Below are 18,276 nucleotides of genomic sequence, written 5' to 3'. Positions count from 1 at the left end.
GAGCCACTTGAGCAAATGATAAAGAAAAAGAAGTGAAGTTGGATCGGACATACACTAAGAAAGCCACACGATTCAATATGCCGTCAAGCACCAGACTGGAATCCACAAGGCAACAGAATACGAGGCCGACCAAAATAGACATGGAAAAGAAGAGTTGACAATGAGCTTGTCGAAGCAGGAATCACATAGAACGAAGCTAAGACCACAGCCAGCAATCGTAGAAGATGGAAAGCCTTATCTGAGGCCCTATGCTCCACAAGGAGTTAAAGGGAAAAAAAGACTGTTAATAAAAACACTTTAAATTTTATTTTTAAATGCTTTATTCAAAATTCGTAAAAAGAGAATTTTTCTACATGCAAATCTCTCTACCTCTTATTCAAAACTGAATCATATCTATATAAAAGCACATCTGAATTCGTTCCCAAACACAAACTATCAAAAGTACTATATTTCCCCAAATACTTTTTTACGGATGTGAGGTCTACTCATTATTCCTTTTAATATATATATGCCAATTAAGAATGCAAACAAAACTATAATGCACAAGCATAGGCCACAACATTTGCAGCAGAGTATGCAGCCCCCTAAACAGCCCAAGGGATCTGGTTCTGATAGAAATAAAAAATTAAGATACAACTTTCGTCAAATTATTTTATCTTTGGAGATATACTTACTCTGAATAAATGATTCTGGTGTTGTAATGGATATGGACGTACAATTATCTGGTACTGATGACTGTGCAACCACATCTGAAATCGGAATCGTGCCCAAAAGTATCGGAATTGTTCCCTGCACATTTTCGTGCATTCCAGACATTTTCAGCACAAACTGTGTAAATAAATGAAACATAAATTTCAAAATCATCTGAATATAAAACATATTTCAAGTTATACCATCAGTTCGTAGCACCACTGAATATTAGAAAAACTATTTGTAGGCTGTAATGGAGGAATTTCAAATAATTGATCCCTTTTTATTGAACTTTTTGCATCCACACCATCCAATAATATTTCAGTAATTTTGTTTGACTTGTGTTTAACGTCAAATTGAGGTTCATACATAAAATACGATTCCTTTCTATTAAGAATTACTTTTATTTGTTTAACCGGAACATTACTCATATTTTCAATATCCATTGTGATTGGAATAGTTTGACCCGAAGTATATCCGGTTGCCGGTATTGAAATATTCGCTCGAAGTGGTTCATTTAGACCGTTAGAAGAGAACGATTTCTCTAATGGTAAGTTCACTGGCTCCTTTTGTAATAATTGCAGTGTTTATTTAGATAATGTTTGAATGTTTTAAAACTTAAATTTACGATTTTAATTTACCTTCACATTTGGTATTTCATTCAAATTTAACGGTGAAATGACAACAAACTCTTCAAATTCCTTTTTTTCTTTACGACTTCTATCATTAGCGAATCTCAAAATTACGTTCACAGAATAGGAAACGGAACCCTTTTCCCCACAAATAGTCGACGGAATGTCACCCGGCAAAACATATGCGAATGGAAAAGAGTGTGTACCTGCCGACAAACTCTTTCCCGCACAAGAGTTCATCAAATTTGAACCCAATAAATATTCTGTGTAGTCCAAATGATTTTCCTCTTTTGTATAAAACTCTTCTTCATTTTGTAATTTTCTTGTTAAAAACATGTATGTTTTTCCCTCAAAATGGATCTCAATATCTGTAATTTATAGAAAAACAGTGTTATTTGCTTGCTGCACATGGCCTACTGCCCAGCAGCATTGATGCTCGGCTCGCTGATTTGAAGCATTAGCCGCATGTGTACATGTGTCAATGAGGAATGGCGACGCCCAAACGTGCACCATTCACGTGATTTTGTCAAAATATATGCACATAGTTTTCAAAAATGTGAAAAAAAATACATGAATATTCAAACGCACACAAAGTGTGCACGTGATAGATCCTCGAATGCTGTTAGGCAGTAGGCCGTGTATAACATAACTGTAAATTTTATTTGTCACCATTTGATTTTTTTAAAACATATATTCGTCACTTACTGCGAATTAGCTTCTCAGATTCCAATTCCACTTGCACATGACCCTCTACCTTTTGTCCTGCATAATATGCTTTAGATGAGTTATCAAAGCAAATATTCAGAATTTTTGGCGACATTTTTAATTTTCTATATAAATAGATTATGCAAATTGTAAAAAATCAAATAAATTAAAAACAACATGCTTTATATATTATTAAATGGAAAAAACCAAATTTATTTATTAGTTTTAAATTATTTAGTACTAATAACCTAATTTGAAATGGAATTTTTTGTACAAACTGCTAGACAAACTGCTTTCTTAAATATTTTACTTACATTTTGCGTGGCGTTATTTTGAAGACTAAATTAATTTCTCGATTTTACTGTGAAAAATACGATGCGATATCAGTAAAACACTCTAAAAATATTGAGCTATATTTTGTTCCCTTTCTTACTCGCACCAGAAGATGATGTAGATGTTTAAATGTGGCATAAAACAGTTTTTTTTAAAAATAGGATGAATAGATACGATACATTAATAGTTATTTCAGTAGAACACTGGTAAAAATTGTGTTATCTTTGGTTTTCTTTCTTACTCGCACCAGACGATGACGTAAATGTTTTCGCAGAAGCGGCTTTTTTAAAATTTAGTCAGAGAATTTCATAAGGCGCCTATCGTTCGGCAAGCAAGGAAACATGAGGTCACATATACGGCAAACGAACCATATCTACTACACGGTTTTCGTACGTGCGACGAATACGTCTACACAGATACCGCATCTCGCACGAACGAAAACTGTTCGGTACATATGGTTCGTTTGCCGTATATGTGTCCGCATGTTTGCTTGCTTGCCGCCCGATAGGCGACGCAGGTAAGCAAGCTGCTTATAGCAAGACATTTGACAATCACTGAATTTAGTCAAACAAAATTACAAAATTTCAGAGCAAAAAACAATCACCTAGTTGATTATTCAAGGATTATAATATAAAAACATAAAAATATACGCATACTGTACATTTTAAATGTTAACAAACGAGAGCATATAAGTAAAAATGTGTATGAGTAACCAGCATACAAAGCCAGCCGGCTGATAACACAGCTGCTAAACTTAAATTTTAAATTAAATTATCAAATCTCATACCGAAAAAACCCCAATGAGCAATAAAAAACATCTAAAGTAAGATTATAAACAATTCTTTAGCATGCATTCGTATAAAATATTTAAAAATTATGATTTTTTGTTTGATATTATTAAACTGTTATGGCGGTTAAGTAAAGACTTAAATTCAAATTTTTGATTGTGATTTTCTTAGTTAGAACAAATGTGACGTTTGTACTTTGAAAATTTCCAGCAAATTTTCCACTTAAATTCAGTAAGCGATAGGGGAAATCAACAATACCGAGAGTGGAACAATTCACACAAAAAGGTATGCCAATGAGAAAGGAGTATCCATCTCATAGTAAATCTCAATTAAAATGTATCTTTCATATATACAGAGATATGATTTTATTGCATGCTATCCATTGATTGACACACATCCCATCAGTTTTTCTTTTTTTCATATTGAAAACCTTTTTGCATAAATTAGAAATAAATGGCCGATTAAGCGAGGTGAAACGAATTTCTAAAACGAAATATGAAATATTTAGGCCCAATCAGCCGTATATATTTTATGGTTGCTAAGTTATGCCCCCAGAGAATACCGTCCTCCCCTACACACTCATTCAACGCAAATATAAAATCATTGTTATAATGATTGATGGTATATTTTCATGCACACTATATATTATTTCTATCATCCGATAAAAAAAATTGTGAAACAATATACAAAGTGTACAGCCGCAGTGAATATTGAATTGCCGTATTCGATTTTCAGTTCATGCAATGCTCTCTTGTTCATTGATATTCACTGTACGTAGCAGTGAAGGGTGTATGGTAATTGAAGTTTTGCATTTCCATCTCAAATGTGTGTCGATTTGTGTGAAGGGGAAAATTGAATTGAATCCAGTAGTAAATTTCCTTGTCGTTGTTATCGTGTATGTTTTTTCCCCGATATAATGTTTTCCATACAATCCGACAAATACACGCAGACAGTGTGCGTGGAGCAATGTTGTTGACACACACAACATAAGCGGTACAACGGTAAACGAAATCTTTGGCATATTGCTTGAATTTAGTGTTAGTCACGCAGTCGCCAAGTGAATACCCATAAGAAAGGTGAATATGGCGAAACATTTGATGGAAAACATATCCTTAGGCATATAAAAAAACAAATTCATTGAAACATTTTGTTTTATATTGTTTCGTTGACATTTTTGTTTATTCACGTTATTTTTACATTTATTGAGAAATTTTTAATGATTTTTCAATGTCATTGATGTTTTATGACAATAAAACGACAACAAGTACGCCACTAAACTATTCTTAACAATAAATCTATATATATCGAAAGATTCTTTTCTCTACCTTTAATCGAATGGAGTGTCACTTTTTGAACGAAGAGATAGAGTAAAAAGAAACACAAAAACAATATCATCAAGTTTTCCATTGACTGAAGTATAGAAGTTTGTACAAAAATTCAATGTCCAGACGCAGTTAATTACTATTCGTTGTTTTTCTTGCTGTGTATATGTGCTCAATCTTTTATCTTGTGCAATTTGTGCATAACGAAAACATAAAAAAAAATAAAGAAATAGTTGTTGTTTTTTGGTTCAGTTTAAGTCCGCGTGAGCAAGTCCCAACTGGTCTATGAAAAAATGTTCAGGTATGTTTATTGCTATCACTCTTGATTGGACACTTAGTTCGGTCTGCGACAATACCACGTACAATTGCCATTGTATGGAATACATTAATTTGCATATGGTAAACGATATGTATATTGAGCGAGAGTGAGCTTAACACTTTGACGACTTTTGGTCTTCTTTTCGGATTTCACATCTCTGGCGGCAACATTTTAAAACCGATTTTTGTTTTTGGACGCCGGGCTTCCTCAAAATAGACTAACTATAATGAATCTAAGCTTTCTTTTTTAACATCTCAATTGCAGTTGCGTGTTTCCAAGTAACATTTCAGATTACAGAGTGATATCATGTGGAAAGATTCAATCTAAACAAAAATCCATTTTCAATTTTACAATAATTCATTTCAATTCAATCCGGGGAACGTATCCGAATCATTTATCCGATCTGTATACAAGGAATATCGTGACAAGAGGATATTTAGTATTATTTGTGTAGTATGTGAGCACAAATGTACCAACAGAGATGTAAATTTTGTAGTTGTTCAGATTTTATCGTCAAAGGGTTAATGTGTACTACGCATACATTGTATTTATTTCGATTGTGAAGCAACGCAATGGACAAAAATGCAAATGATGGAGCAAATGAGTGAGCAGAATGTTCAGAAAATAAAAATTATTGGTGATATTGATAATAAAAATCCAATCTAATAAATGAATGAAATTTTCATTGCCAATTTAATATTACGCGAAGCTTTTGGCTCTTGGTCAATGAAATGTGAGTCACAATGCACCTTTGTGTGTCTGCTTTTAAGTAAATCAAATGAAAACTGATTAGTATGCATTCTGCATAGAGTTTGAGTGTGTTGTGATATTCTTCTGTTCCTCATTTTTCATTCTCTCGCTCTCTGTCGCATATGGTTTGAACTGAGTCGTTTTTCCCCATCATTATGTGATCGGCTTCGGTTAGGTCTGATATGTAGATTGTTCGGTCTAATAAACATTTGTTTCGTTCGTTTGCAGGAAGCAACAATCAGATTAGGTGCTGTAATTTGATCACAAATGTAACATTGATGCACTGAAAAATGGCAGAAGGCGGCCTAAGCTTAAATCGAAGCCAGGAGTCAATCGACGAACGTAGCGGAGATCATGATTCAACCGTTCAAGTATTGTATTCTTTTTTTTTTCTCATTCGTATTTTAATATGTTTTTGTGTTGCAGTACAAACAAAATGAACAAATTGTCTATTAACCTTCCTTTTATCATGTTTTGAACTGTTTATTTTTTTCTGCTCTCTCTCTCTCTCTCTCTCGATGCCTCTTGCAACTCGGTGGGTTCTTTGTTTTGCTTGGCATTTTCATTCGGGCGTGCGCTCGTTCAGTCATCACATGTTTTGCAACGGATTAAATCGGATCGAATTCCGGTAACAAAACCAGAAGAAGATCGCCGCAGGCGTACCATTATCGTCGAAAAGAAAAATGGATCGTTTGGCTTCACACTACAAAGTTATGGCATTCATTATAAAAAGGAGCAAGAGGTACAACATTTTATTCCACTTTGTATGCTTATGGTGTGTGTCGTCGTCGTTGTCTTCTTCATCGTCATCATCATCGTTATAGCCGCTATATCGTTTTGAATGTGTAAATTTCAAAGAGTTGCGCGCTTATCATTCGCGAATGAGCTCGCCCGTATTTTTGCAACACTGCATTTCAAATAGCCGCCGGCAATTTCTATTATAAATCTTGATTTGTATAAGCTTAGCGTTAGCGCTTAGGCCAACTATTTTGAACTTTGAGTCTATGAAAAAGACAGCAAAACTGAACATTCACTTACTGTGTAATAGAAGAATTAGTTTTGCATCAAGAAAAAAAGAACTCGAAAAAAAAGTTTGCACAAAGAAAATGTGTGCTGCGAAAGAGAAACAGTGATACAGATGCTAATACTTGCAATCTTCTAATTGCAAAACTCTATTGCATCCATAATAATTCTTTTTTTTCTACTCTCTTTCTGTCTCCAGGTGGAAATGATAACTTATGTGGATTTCGTAGAATACGATGGTCCGGCATACAAAAGCGGTAAGAAGTTGATTGGTTTTTTTTCTTTTTGTAAATTTGCTGCTACTATGTTCTAAATCTGAATGTTTCTCTCTTTCTCTCTGTCATCGGTGGATTCGTTTATTTGTAGGAATGCGCGAAGGCGATGTGATTCTATCTATAAATGGCACTGATATGGAAAAGGCTGATCACAAAACGATTGTGACATACATAAAAAATTGTGATTCACGTATGCGTATGGTTGTGTTATTTGAGGACTGTGTACGAAAAGTTGAACTACATATGCGATACATTCAATTGCAAAATGTGTTGCATTCTAAAATGAACGAATTAGAACGAACATGTTTAAAAGAACGTGAACTACTTGAAGGCAAAAAGATATGGAAAACTCATAGTTTGCCGGCACCACGAAAGAAAGCGTCATCAGCAGCCGCTGCCGCTGCAGCATCAAATGTTTCACCATCAACCGAATATCTAACACCATCGATGTCTGATTTAGAGAATATAAATACAACGGCATTTCCAAATGTGCGGCCAATATCTGAGGATGATTTAACAAAAGCGAATAAACACAGTCCGAGTGTAATTGCGCCGCCCGTTCAATTTATGTTGGCCACTTATCAATATTTAGATCCGCAATGTCGTTATATTTTAAAGCCATCGGCATCAAATAGTGGTGAATATCTATTGAGCATTGGACCACCAGCACGTAGTAAAAGCGAACACCAACAATTTTATAATGCAAATAGCATTTCACATGATGAACTGAGTGCGTCACAAGAGAATGTCGAAAATAATCATGATAATCAAAAGGATACACGGTGCAATTCAAAGCCACGAAATCACTGCCATAAACGTTCATGTAATCCATGCTTGGGATCACAACGTGATAAACAAAATAACGGTGATAACGTTAGCCTTGATGCATATGATTTGGCCAGTCCGTGTTGTAATCCAGAATGTGTACCGAGAAGGTCGAAGCACAAAGAACACAAACATAAACATAGGGATAAAGATCGTGCACAGCGACCAAGATCACAGTCACATGTGTGTCATAAGAAGCAAGCTGCACAGCAAACAGCACAATGCAATCACATTGAGAAACATGTAAAAAAAAAATCTTTGCGACATCTATTTGCCTCCGACATGTGTTGAACCTGAATATATTTGTGTTGTTTTTTTTTTTCATTCTTAGAATCATCGTCGTCTGCACAATTTGAGCAATCAATTGGCATCACGTTGTAGTCTTCATTCGTGTATATCATCAAGTGATTTTGACGGAGGTGGTGGCGTCGCTGAAAGTAGTGCCACTTCCTATACAACATCATTGAGCACGGACACACTATATTGGGATCAACAAAGTGATGCATCTGCCACAAATAGTCGACAGCAATCAATCAAATCTCGTCAATCGTACAATAGTCTTCAGCACCCAAGCGCAATGCTAGGTATGACCGGAAATCGACAGTTAGACTGGAATTGATACATTTTGATATTTTTGTTTGGATTCTATTAGGTAACGCAAATGTAATGCCACAACATCGACATCATCATCACCATCATCAAAAACGAGGCTATCATATTGCTCCGACACAAGGTGGAGCACCGCAACCAATTCCAAACCATGAAAATATATCGTATTATGATACACAAGTAAGTTCATATTTTCATCATCTAAAATCTAAGAATGACATTTTTCTTCCAAACTTTTGACAATTTTTCCAATTGTTTTCGTCAATTTTAAAAGCAGTACATTCAACAGAAACCAAAATCATGGGATAATTTAGCGATGAAAGCAATCGGTGGGTATGGTTTTGGCTATGGATATTTGGAAAAAGCCAATACAAAGGCACGCACGAATGTCACGTCATCGGGAACCGTTCGTACACATTTTTTAGAATCGGAAAATCAAATAATGTATTCATCGCAAGGATTGACAACCAATCGAAATATTAACGAAATTGTCAATCCAAATCATCAACATAATTCAGTGCCAAGAAAAAATCCATCGGGACGATATTCATTGTTAAATATTGAGAATTATGCACCGCCACCATCGCAATTTGTACAAGAATTTGCGGCAACAACAACAACCACATCGTTTACCAAATCGACCGATAATTTATTGGATACATACAATAATGTATCAAATACGAGCATCAATTCATGTGAATGTAAACCGGTCGATTCGCAAAATAAGATTTTGAAACACAAACAACAATCGGAGTGCATCGGTTATTATTCGAATTTGCCAAAAACAACTGTATGCAAAACAATGCCATTGGCAACAACAAAAGTCAAAAGCAATGACACAACGGCCAAAAATTGCGAAACGGTCAGCACTGTTTCCGAAATAACACGATTGTAAGTAGGGGGGACAACAGCAAAAGCAACAGAAACAGCACCAACATCGATTATGCTTCAAGTGCAATACTCCATAAAATATCATTACCTTGTTACCAAAACAAATTATAGTAACGAAGCACAAATTTTTTTTCCAATTATATGTACATATAAGTCGATATTTAAGTATCTGTTACCATACACACACACACACACACACAAACAGTCAAACACACTCTCACAGTCAAAGCGGTCTAGAAGAAATACGGCCAACAAATGAGTGGTATTTATTTCTTCAGCATTAAACAAACAAATACAATGAATTTGCAACCATCCGTTATCACATTTAAGAGTAATAGAGAAAATGGAGAGTTTTAATGCTTTTAAATGTTGTCTTTTTTAGCCATTAATCATCATCGATCAAATAGATGACAAATAATAATGAAAATATGATTTTGATACACATACAAACAAACACACGCCGAAAATATGCAAATATCATCGATAGCAACTATATTCTTGTAGTATTTTTCTTTTCTTTTCGAGACTTTTTAACAGCAGCTTAATGAATAGTGATAGATAATTTTTTTTTCTCGATGCAACACATATTTAATTAGACGGTCTAAATCAAAATAAACGATAGAATTTTGATGGTGTGGACAATGTTGTTATAAGAGTAGGACTGAAAGGGATTCAAAGCGCTGGAAAAAGTGTGGTTTTCGTGTTTGTTTGTCTTCAAATTACTTTTTTTTTTGTTACGCGTTAAAATGACACCAGAATGCTTCCTAGTCATGCACAACAAATTTTTTTGCAATGAAGCAGCACTTCTGTTTGTTATAATTGTATCGAATTTCTTTGCATTTTATTTTGTTACCAAGTAATTTCTTCTAGTGAATTTTCATCAGGGTCTGATTTCAAAATGTGAAACGTTTTTTTATACATAATACAAAGAAACATCTATTATTTATTTAAAATAATTTTATTCATTAGGAAAAAACAATGAATCTCACTAAAAAAGAAAATGGTAGAGAGTGAGAAAAAAAAATAAACAGGTACAATTCGATCGTTTCGAGAAAATTAGATTTATTTAGATTGTGAGGGAAAAAAAGTCATATATATTTTTGTTGAGTCATGCATTTTTATTTAGATAAAAATTAAAATATGTTTGATAATAGTGAGTGGGTTTTTGTAATTTATATGTCATTCGGATGAGTTTGGATCGAAAATTGATTATTGTCAATGGAATATCGAATATGATGGCAATAAAATTGTTTAAGTAAATAATCGAATTAAATCGAGAGAGAGAGAGAAAAAAAAAGAAATCGAAAAAAGTAAATGGAAAGATCGTCGAAAATAGATCAAATATCTCGCCTTAGAAATTAGTTCTCATCGTAGATATTTTCAAGCATCAACACAGTTTGTAAGCAAGAAATAAATTGTATTTTATAAAGGCCAAATTTACTTGAATTCAATAAAAAGAAAAAAAGAAAAAAGACAAACATTTCAGTTAATAAAGTTCACAACAACAAAAAAGGTTTTTGCATTTTTTTCTTTTCTAATTTCAAACAAAATCGTTTAACATGTGACGTGGCATGGTGACAAGCTATTACAATCAGTATTATGCATCTTCAGACCATTGCATAGGCAGCATAATTGGCCAAACCGCATCTATTACGATGTCTTTCAATCTTCATGTAGCCAGTCTCACCCCAGCGATCACCTGTTGGTTATTTATTAAAAAAATAAAAAATTAACGCTTACACAAGTGAAAAAAAAAAACATATACCCACCCCACCAATTCTGCAAAATAAAATAGTCTGGAGTATAACCAACGGCAAGCATCGCATGATTCACCATTTTATCGGTACATGAGGAATCTGAATAAATTCCATGCGAATATAGTTGAAATGATTTTGGTGCTGCGTTTATAGTTATTGGAATTGGTCCATATTGTGCAATGGCTTTTACAAGTGATTTTTCATCTTTTTTCGGAAGTATTGCCCACCTCGTAACATTTACGACGGATAAATTTGGATTGTACATGCACTCTTGTTGCTCAGACGCATATGGATAGTCGGTTTCTCGCATTAAACCGTTTGTAGATTGAAGATATTGAAGAGTTCCACGAAAATTGCCACCTTGACAGGCACCATTGCCCCAATCAATGCTACAATCAACAAATTGCTGTGCACTTAATGGTACAACCATTCCAGTTCGACGAAATATTTGCGCTTCAATGCTTGTTGCAACCGAAAATGCATAACAACTTCCACACGACAGCTGATTTTTTGGTTTGGTTATGAAACCCAAATCACGCCAATCCAGCGCTTGAAATGAGTGAAACATTTGATATAGTACTGTTAAATTGTAAAAATTTGATGGAATACTTACTTTCGGGTATATAAGTATCGTCGTTTGGACTATGACGAATTGCACGGCGCAGTGCTTCTTTATCTTCAGCATTTACTTCATTTTGCGGTAAACTTTCCGGATGAACAACTTCTTTAAGGCGGACGAATCGTTTCAAATATGCTAGGGCGTAATCGATGAAAATTAGGACGTTTGGACAATTTTATTAAATAGCACTGGAGATAAATACCTTCTTGTGTGTAATCTGTCATACTATTTGCACGTAATTCGTATGTATGTTTACCCATTTTGGCTTCTTCGTTATGCTTTTTTATTATCTCCATATTCTTTTCAAATGCCACACGTGCACGTTTCACTTGATAATCATGATAATATATTTTATCCATATTGGCCTGTAAATGAGTTAATTTTAAATGTTATTTTATTAATTGAATTCAGTTTACTAAAACTCACTTGAAAATGATCAAAATTATCAAATGTTATAATTCGCCCGAATGAAAAATCATTGGCATTAATAATGACAATGAAAACTGATGCACTACTAAATATGAAAATTATGTTAAATAGACAAGCCATAACTGCAAACTGTATTCGCTGAATTTACACAATTGACTTAAATAGTTCATCGACTATTTAACTTGATCATAGACAATGACAAATTCGGGAATATAAACAAATTTCATTCTGTTCCGTATGCAGCTTTTTTGTGTCGATTGACAATGAAAACACAACTATAAACTTGTAACAATAATAAAAACAAAACTATATTTGATTCATTTCGACATGTTTCATTTGGTGATAATTTCAATTACTTAAATTAGGTATTTAATGTTTTTTTTAAATATTTCTTTGGAATTGAATGTTGCGTATAGTTTTTTTTAAACCATCGCATAAGCAGCACAATTTGCTATACCGCACATATTCTGATTTCTAGCTACCTTCATGTAACCTCTATCCCCCCACCGATCACCCCACCAATTCTGCAAAATAAAATAGTCTGGAGCGTAACCAACGGCAAGCATTGCATGATTTGGTGGACCATCCGTGCACGCAGGATCTGAATAAATTCCATGTGAATATAGTTGAAACGTTCGTGGTTTTGCATTTATTGAAATTGGAATTGGTCCATATTGTGCTATGGCCTTTACAAGTGATTTCTCATCTTTTTTCGGAAGTATTGCCCATCTCGTAACATTCACAACGGACAAATTTTCATTGTACATACACTCTTGTTGCTCAGACACATATGGATAGTCTGATTCTCGCATTAAACCTTTCGAAATGTTTTGAAGATATTTAAGAGATCGACGTAAAACACCACCTGTACAGCCCATGTTCCCCGATTCGATGCTACAATCAACAATTTGTTGTGCGCTCAACTCTACAAGCACTCCAGTTCGTCGGAATATTTGCGCTTCAATGCTTGTTGCAACAGAAAATGCATAGCAACTGCCACACGTTAATTGATTCTTTGGCTTGGTTTTGAAACCCAAATCACGCCAATCCAGGGCTAAAACAGAAAATAAATCTTAAAGTTACCTAAGCCAGAATAACTTGATATTATACTTACTTTCGGGTATGTAAACGTCATCGGCCTCACTATGACGTATTGAACGTCGCAATGCTTCTTTATCATCACCATAAAATTCATTTTCCGGATGAATGGCTTCTGTAAATCGAATAAATCGCTTTAGATATAGCGAATGCGTGAGGTCTGTCATACTATTTGCGCCCAATTCATAGCTATGTCTGCCCATTCTGGCTTCATCGTTATGCTTTTTTATAAGCTCCATATTATTTTTAAAAGCAATTCGCGCACGTTTTACATCATGTTCGTGATAGTATGTTTTATTCATGGCAGCCTATTGAATTTAATTAACCATTTAGTAAGTCCAAGAAAACTCGTTTTGAAGAAATCACAATTTTTTTGAAAAAAAAAAAACTCACTTGAAAATTATCAAAATTGTTAAATCTAATAATTCGGCCAAATGCAGCGTCGTCTGCATAGACACTATCAAAACTCAATACACTACTGATTACTAAAATTGGTACGACTAAAGAGGCCATCATTGCCGACCACATTCGTGAAAATAACACCGTAGATTACTGCATAATAAATGTTCCCTTGACTATTTAACTCGATCATAGACAATGACAAATTCAGAAAAATAAACAAATTTCGCTCACTTCCGTATGCATTTTCATTTTTCAAGAATGGCCATCACATGTTTTATGTCGGTTAAAAGTTAAAATGCCGAATGCACACATTTGATTTCAGCTTCACTTTTGTTTTGGCTCTGTGTAATATAGCTCCGTACATTTTTTCTTGAACGTTAGGCGCAAATCAGATGTTTTGTGAGCAAATAAAAATTGCAAAAAGTATACCGCCGACCAAATCGAGTCAAACAGAGAGATTTACGACCTGAGATAGTATTGCCAGACGGACATAACAAGTTATGGTCATTTATGGACAATATATGGAAATGAGTGGACTTTCAATCATTCATAACATGCGTGGACAGGAAAATGCGCATCAAAAAAGCAAGTAGATTGTAAAGCATACTAATTTTGTCATGTTCTTTTCTATGTGTCCATATATTCTTTGCTCCTCTAGACATTGATAGAGGGATTTGTACAGAACTGTGAAACCCCCTGTATATTGATTCGTTTGTGAAAATTTTAATTAATAGACACATCGAATTTATAAATTGCGATTAAAAGATCGGTATGTCCCATTTTTGTTTTTTTTTATTGATACTGTTTCGGTTTTTCTTTTGAATTACGATCATTAGCTTGGATGTTGTGTGTTTTTTGTCAAAAAAAAAACAATTGTTATTTTACTTTAATACGTAGCGCATGATAAAGAGCTGCTGTCTCCAAAGACTGTGAATATTTTCATTTTTTATTTTTCGATCAATTGATCGGCTGAAAATGAAAAACAGAACTAACAATTTCATGAATGTACTCGATATAGATATTAAGAACGTACACATGTAACTGAAGATTTTTCTAGAATAATGAATCTACAATTGCCAGGCTTCGCTCGGATTGTAACTTAAATGAAGGGTGTATGCACTATGTGTCACGTACTCATATATTCATGCAACATTCGCAAATTATTAAATTAAATACAGTAATTATGAAGGTGCTACGGATAAGCAAATGTGTATCTATCATATATGAACAAATTTCTGTAAAATGTACATGATTCTCTATATCGATTACGATCGACTACGCCATTATATACAATGTATGATTCAGGATCGATCCAATTTTTCTGTTCGTTAAAATAATAAAACACATTTTATCCAATGGAATTTGTGATCATGCCGAAATTTTTTTCACTAAGTTGAAATTCTTTTCAAATTACACGCGAATCTTCATTGTCGATTGAACAGAATAAAAGAAGCTACGCTCTGGAAAATAACTTTAGTCTTCTAAGCAAGTGAACTAGGTGCGAAAATGAAGTTATTCGACATAAAACTGACACTTTTCTTCGTGAATATATTCCTTGTAAGTATATTTTCAATCATTTTTTGACAAACACCATATCACAAAAGTGCTACTTATTACGTTCATTATAATGTTTTTTTTTTTTCATTTCAGATTATCCACTGTGGCGGAACGAAGAAGGAAAAGAAGGCCAGCAGTAGTAATAATAATGTAGAAAACAGTAAGTACTCATACTCATGTATAATTGTATATAAAATATGTTTCAAACAATTTAAAGAAAAATGACTGAATATACATCGATCAAAAGTTTGGGCCAATGTATTTTTCATTTAAAAAACGCAGCAAAATGGCGTTTTTTAAGGTTTCAAAAATAACACTTTTTATTCTCAGAAATCAATAGTTTTTTGTATGTTTTTTCAATATCGTATGAAGAATAAAATAGTAAATATTTAGGAAAAAATATTCACTGGTTTTCAAATGACAAGTCATTGACTGCAAAAAAAACAATTAATTTTCATACAAAATTTGTCATTTCAAAGACTTGCAATAATACTTCTGATCGGTGGTGTATGAAATCTTGCGTTGATCGTGGAAAATTAGCCCATTTTTTAAACTACAATCAAATAAGACGCACCACGTCAATTCCTATGGAAATTATTTCTAGCATTTGTTTTTAAGATTATCGAACATTGACAATTTAGTATTTGATGTTCGGTAAAGTGAGTAGTTATTGAGTGAAAAGGAGTGAATTAATAAATAAATGTGTATTGATATATGGCTGATAAAACTTTTTATGGAACACAATAAGGAGTCTTGAAATTATACAGCCTTATACAATACCAAAATTTCCATGAACAACGAAACATTCGTTTCTCCGCATTCCTTTATTCTCTTGATCACATAGCAACAATGTCAAACACACAAAATTTTCGAATACTTATATTAATTTTGCTTCTATTTCACTTTCAGTCGCCGACATTTTTGCTTACGTCGATGAAGCGGTTAAAAATTTCACATTAAAATTGACTGATGAGAAAAAAATTGTAATGGTTTTGGGAATAACTGGTTCTGGTAAATCGACTTTAACGCTACACCTTTCTGGTGCCGATTTAGAAGCGATAGAAGATCCAATGGATGGCACCATTCGCATTGTACATAATCTTATTTCAAATGAGACGTGGGCATCAACGACAATCGTGCCAAATTTGTTGATCGATAAAAAAAATCAAATCGCCTACTATGACTGTCCAGGATTCAAAGATAATAACGATGAAATCAAATACGAAATTGCCATTAATTATCTACTTAAAAAGTTATGGGAACATGCCAAACAGGTAAAACTTCTTTATGTTTTGCCACAAGATGCATTTCAAGGAAGTAGTAGAGATGGCTTAGAAGAATTTGCCCTGCATGGTGCTATGATGATCACAGATGTTGACCATTATAAAAATGGTATGGGTTTGGTAGTTACACGAGCTGATCATGCAAGAAAAGTGCCGGATGACAAGCTTACGGCATTTAAAGGCAATTCACTGTTGCGCGGAATGAACGGATTGGACTATCCTGACTTGGAAATTGAAGATAAAATCAAACATTTTGTTAAAATATTTTTAGAAAAAGATGGTGATAAATATAAGCGAATTAGAATTCATCGATTAGTAAGAGTTCCTGGAAATTTGGACGAAATGCCAGAAATGGTTGATGAAAAAAACTCCATCACAGATATGGTAAAATCACTTAAATGGATTGATAAAAGAGATAGCGATTTTGGATTTAGTTTGTCTGAGAAAGCCATTTCCATCATTGGTAAAATGATCAATAAATTGGCTAAAAGTTTAGATGATGATGAATCTAAGATTAGCGAAGAGATCAAAGAATTTTTTTCAATCCAAAAGAACCAAGCTATGGATGTTAAAGAAAAATTCGCTCTCTACGAAAAAGTACAACGAGCTTATAAGGAATTATCTCAGATCGCATCTAATCATAACGATATTAAATTGTTTGAAAGCGAACTTAAAAGTGCTACCTCTTCACTTGGTATTCCAATATCGAAGCCACATCGAGATAGTTTGGATAGACACATTGAAATGGTGTTTAATTTTATGAAAATGAGCAATTCCAATTTACCGAGCTTCTTCAAAATTGGAAACAAATTGAAGAAAGCCATCAACGAGCTCAACGAAGCTAATGAAAAATACAAACAGGCTATATACAATGAGATAAATGAAGATCTAAAAAATGAGGTTCGTGCACTTTTCAGTGAAATTGAAATGTTTTATTTAAATCAGGAGAGTGATGTCTCAGATTTATCTGTATTAGACGAAAAAATGCATGCGGCATTTAAAAAATTAAAGTTCTCATCCTATTCGCCGACACCAGAAGTATTTATCAAAGAAATTTTTAAGGATTTGTCAGATCTGAAACTCGATGGAACAGGAAAAATAACTGAAATTTTAAATAAATTGAAGAAAATTATCAATTTCATAATCTCCATTGGATACAAAAATGACAATGTATTATTAAAATTATTCAACGACCCAAGTGACAAAGTAAAAACTACAGAAAAGTATCTGTCCGATTCATCGAATTGGTACAGGTTTTTGTTGACTTTATCCAAGTTTGAGGGGCAATCTGACGACAATCGCGAAAAAGCAAAGAAAATAATCGAGGAAATAGCCCAACTTATTCGTAACAAGGCAAGCCATCTCAGCGAAAATATTTCAAAATATGCATTAGCCATGAAACTCACATCTTTTGATCTTAAGAATATTACATTAAACACATTTAAGCTGAAGTCGTTGGAAGCTTCAATCAATATAATCCATAATAAACCACCGCCAAAAACGCAGAAGGTAGAATCGAAATCAGAGAAACCGTTACCGAAAAACGATGAACCAGAAAATACCGATAAACCAGAAAAGAACCCAACAATTCAGAAAATTGTCTTTAAAAACCCAAAAATTGTCATTAAAAATCCGAAAGTCTTCGTAAGAAAACCTATCGTGAATATTCCAAAAATTCGTCGTAATAATCCTGTAAAGGCATCAAAATTGAAAAAAGAATAATCATTTCCACCCAAAATCTTTCCCACTTGAATCTAAAATGTCTTGATTTAAAATCATAACAGCCAATATTTTTTGGTGCATTTTTTGATAGCTTAACTAATAAAATGATCTTTTGGGACCGCTCCGTCACGTAGAAAAGTATGAAAGTATATTTTATTCACTTACAACAATTTCTTTATTGATTCAAATTGATGCATAAGTGTAAATAATAAAAATTACATTCAGAAATATTTCCATTTGTTTATTT

The 18,276-nt window shown here is 33.7% G+C and overlaps 4 protein-coding genes and 1 pseudogene across 6 annotated transcripts; 2 read left to right on the top strand and 3 right to left on the bottom strand.

Annotated features, from left to right (window-relative positions):
• Positions 1-322: 322 nt before the first annotated feature.
• On the bottom strand, positions 323-2,596 carry LOC116352530 (arrestin domain-containing protein 1-like). The gene is made up of 7 exons (XM_031785196.1): positions 2,461-2,596; positions 2,342-2,388; positions 2,028-2,152; positions 1,332-1,690; positions 894-1,256; positions 675-828; positions 323-608 (listed from the first exon to the last, which is right to left on the bottom strand). The coding sequence occupies exons 3-7, from the start codon at positions 2,140-2,142 to the stop codon at positions 445-447; spliced, it is 1,155 nt and encodes a 384-aa protein (XP_031641056.1). The 5' UTR covers positions 2,143-2,152; positions 2,342-2,388; positions 2,461-2,596; the 3' UTR covers positions 323-444.
• A 1,601-nt stretch (positions 2,597-4,197) lies between these two features.
• Positions 4,198-10,652, top strand: LOC116352663. 3 transcript variants are annotated; one of them, XM_031785410.1, is made up of 8 exons: positions 4,198-4,224; positions 5,768-5,910; positions 6,126-6,281; positions 6,762-6,819; positions 6,929-7,905; positions 7,994-8,246; positions 8,315-8,451; positions 8,546-10,652. In XM_031785410.1, the coding sequence occupies exons 2-8, from the start codon at positions 5,830-5,832 to the stop codon at positions 9,164-9,166; spliced, it is 2,283 nt and encodes a 760-aa protein (XP_031641270.1). In that variant the 5' UTR covers positions 4,198-4,224; positions 5,768-5,829; the 3' UTR covers positions 9,167-10,652. The 3 variants fall into 3 exon arrangements, with proteins under 3 accessions (XP_031641270.1, XP_031641271.1, XP_031641269.1); XM_031785411.1 differs by having other exon boundaries at positions 4,201-4,771; positions 8,549-10,652; XM_031785409.1 differs by having other exon boundaries at positions 4,201-4,771.
• An 81-nt stretch (positions 10,653-10,733) lies between these two features.
• Positions 10,734-11,889, bottom strand: LOC116352664 (cathepsin L1-like). The gene is made up of 4 exons (XM_031785412.1): positions 11,741-11,889; positions 11,533-11,673; positions 10,932-11,468; positions 10,734-10,861 (listed from the first exon to the last, which is right to left on the bottom strand). Exons 1-4 carry the CDS (start codon positions 11,832-11,834, stop codon positions 10,770-10,772), a joined length of 864 nt encoding a protein of 287 aa, XP_031641272.1. The 5' UTR covers positions 11,835-11,889; the 3' UTR covers positions 10,734-10,769.
• A 500-nt stretch (positions 11,890-12,389) lies between these two features.
• On the bottom strand, positions 12,390-13,531 carry LOC116336732 (annotated as a pseudogene).
• A 1,375-nt stretch (positions 13,532-14,906) lies between these two features.
• Positions 14,907-18,259, top strand: LOC116352643. Its single transcript, XM_031785374.1, has 3 exons — positions 14,907-15,024; positions 15,118-15,184; positions 15,934-18,259. Exons 1-3 carry the CDS (start codon positions 14,974-14,976, stop codon positions 18,027-18,029), a joined length of 2,214 nt encoding a protein of 737 aa, XP_031641234.1. The 5' UTR covers positions 14,907-14,973; the 3' UTR covers positions 18,030-18,259.
• The last annotated feature ends 17 nt before the right edge of the window (positions 18,260-18,276 follow it).

Source organism: Contarinia nasturtii, unplaced genomic scaffold (assembly GCF_009176525.2).
Source record: "Contarinia nasturtii isolate CC-2019 unplaced genomic scaffold, AAFC_CNas_1.1 Cnas_scaffold_187, whole genome shotgun sequence".
NCBI lineage: Eukaryota > Metazoa > Arthropoda > Insecta > Diptera > Cecidomyiidae > Contarinia > Contarinia nasturtii.
This window is presented reverse-complemented; position numbering and strand designations above follow the sequence as displayed.

Bases quoted from the DNA above. Each gene is read 5' to 3' on its own strand.
- LOC116352530 (XM_031785196.1), bottom strand. From the start codon at position 2,142: ATGTCGCCAAAAATTCTGAATATTTGCTTTGATAACTCATCTAAAGCA. The intron at 1,257-1,331 runs GTAAATTAAAAT...TTATTACAAAAG, and splicing joins ATGAAATACCAAATGTGAAG to GAGCCAGTGAACTTACCATT. The intron at 609-674 runs GTAAGTATATCT...TATTTCTATCAG, and splicing joins ACCAGAATCATTTATTCAGA to AACCAGATCCCTTGGGCTGT.
- LOC116352663 (XM_031785410.1), top strand. From the start codon at position 5,830: ATGGCAGAAGGCGGCCTAAGCTTAAATCGAAGCCAGGAGTCAATCGAC. The intron at 6,282-6,761 runs GTACAACATTTT...TTCTGTCTCCAG, and splicing joins ATTATAAAAAGGAGCAAGAG to GTGGAAATGATAACTTATGT. The intron at 7,906-7,993 runs GTAAAAAAAAAA...TTTCATTCTTAG, and splicing joins GCAATCACATTGAGAAACAT to AATCATCGTCGTCTGCACAA.
- LOC116352664 (XM_031785412.1), bottom strand. From the start codon at position 11,834: ATGGAGATAATAAAAAAGCATAACGAAGAAGCCAAAATGGGTAAACAT. The intron at 11,469-11,532 runs GTAAGTATTCCA...ACTCATTTCAAG, and splicing joins CGATACTTATATACCCGAAA to CGCTGGATTGGCGTGATTTG. The intron at 10,862-10,931 runs GTGGGTATATGT...AATAACCAACAG, and splicing joins TATTTTGCAGAATTGGTGGG to GTGATCGCTGGGGTGAGACT.
- LOC116352643 (XM_031785374.1), top strand. From the start codon at position 14,974: ATGAAGTTATTCGACATAAAACTGACACTTTTCTTCGTGAATATATTC. The intron at 15,025-15,117 runs GTAAGTATATTT...TTTTCATTTCAG, and splicing joins TCTTCGTGAATATATTCCTT to ATTATCCACTGTGGCGGAAC. The intron at 15,185-15,933 runs GTAAGTACTCAT...TTTCACTTTCAG, and splicing joins TAATAATAATGTAGAAAACA to TCGCCGACATTTTTGCTTAC.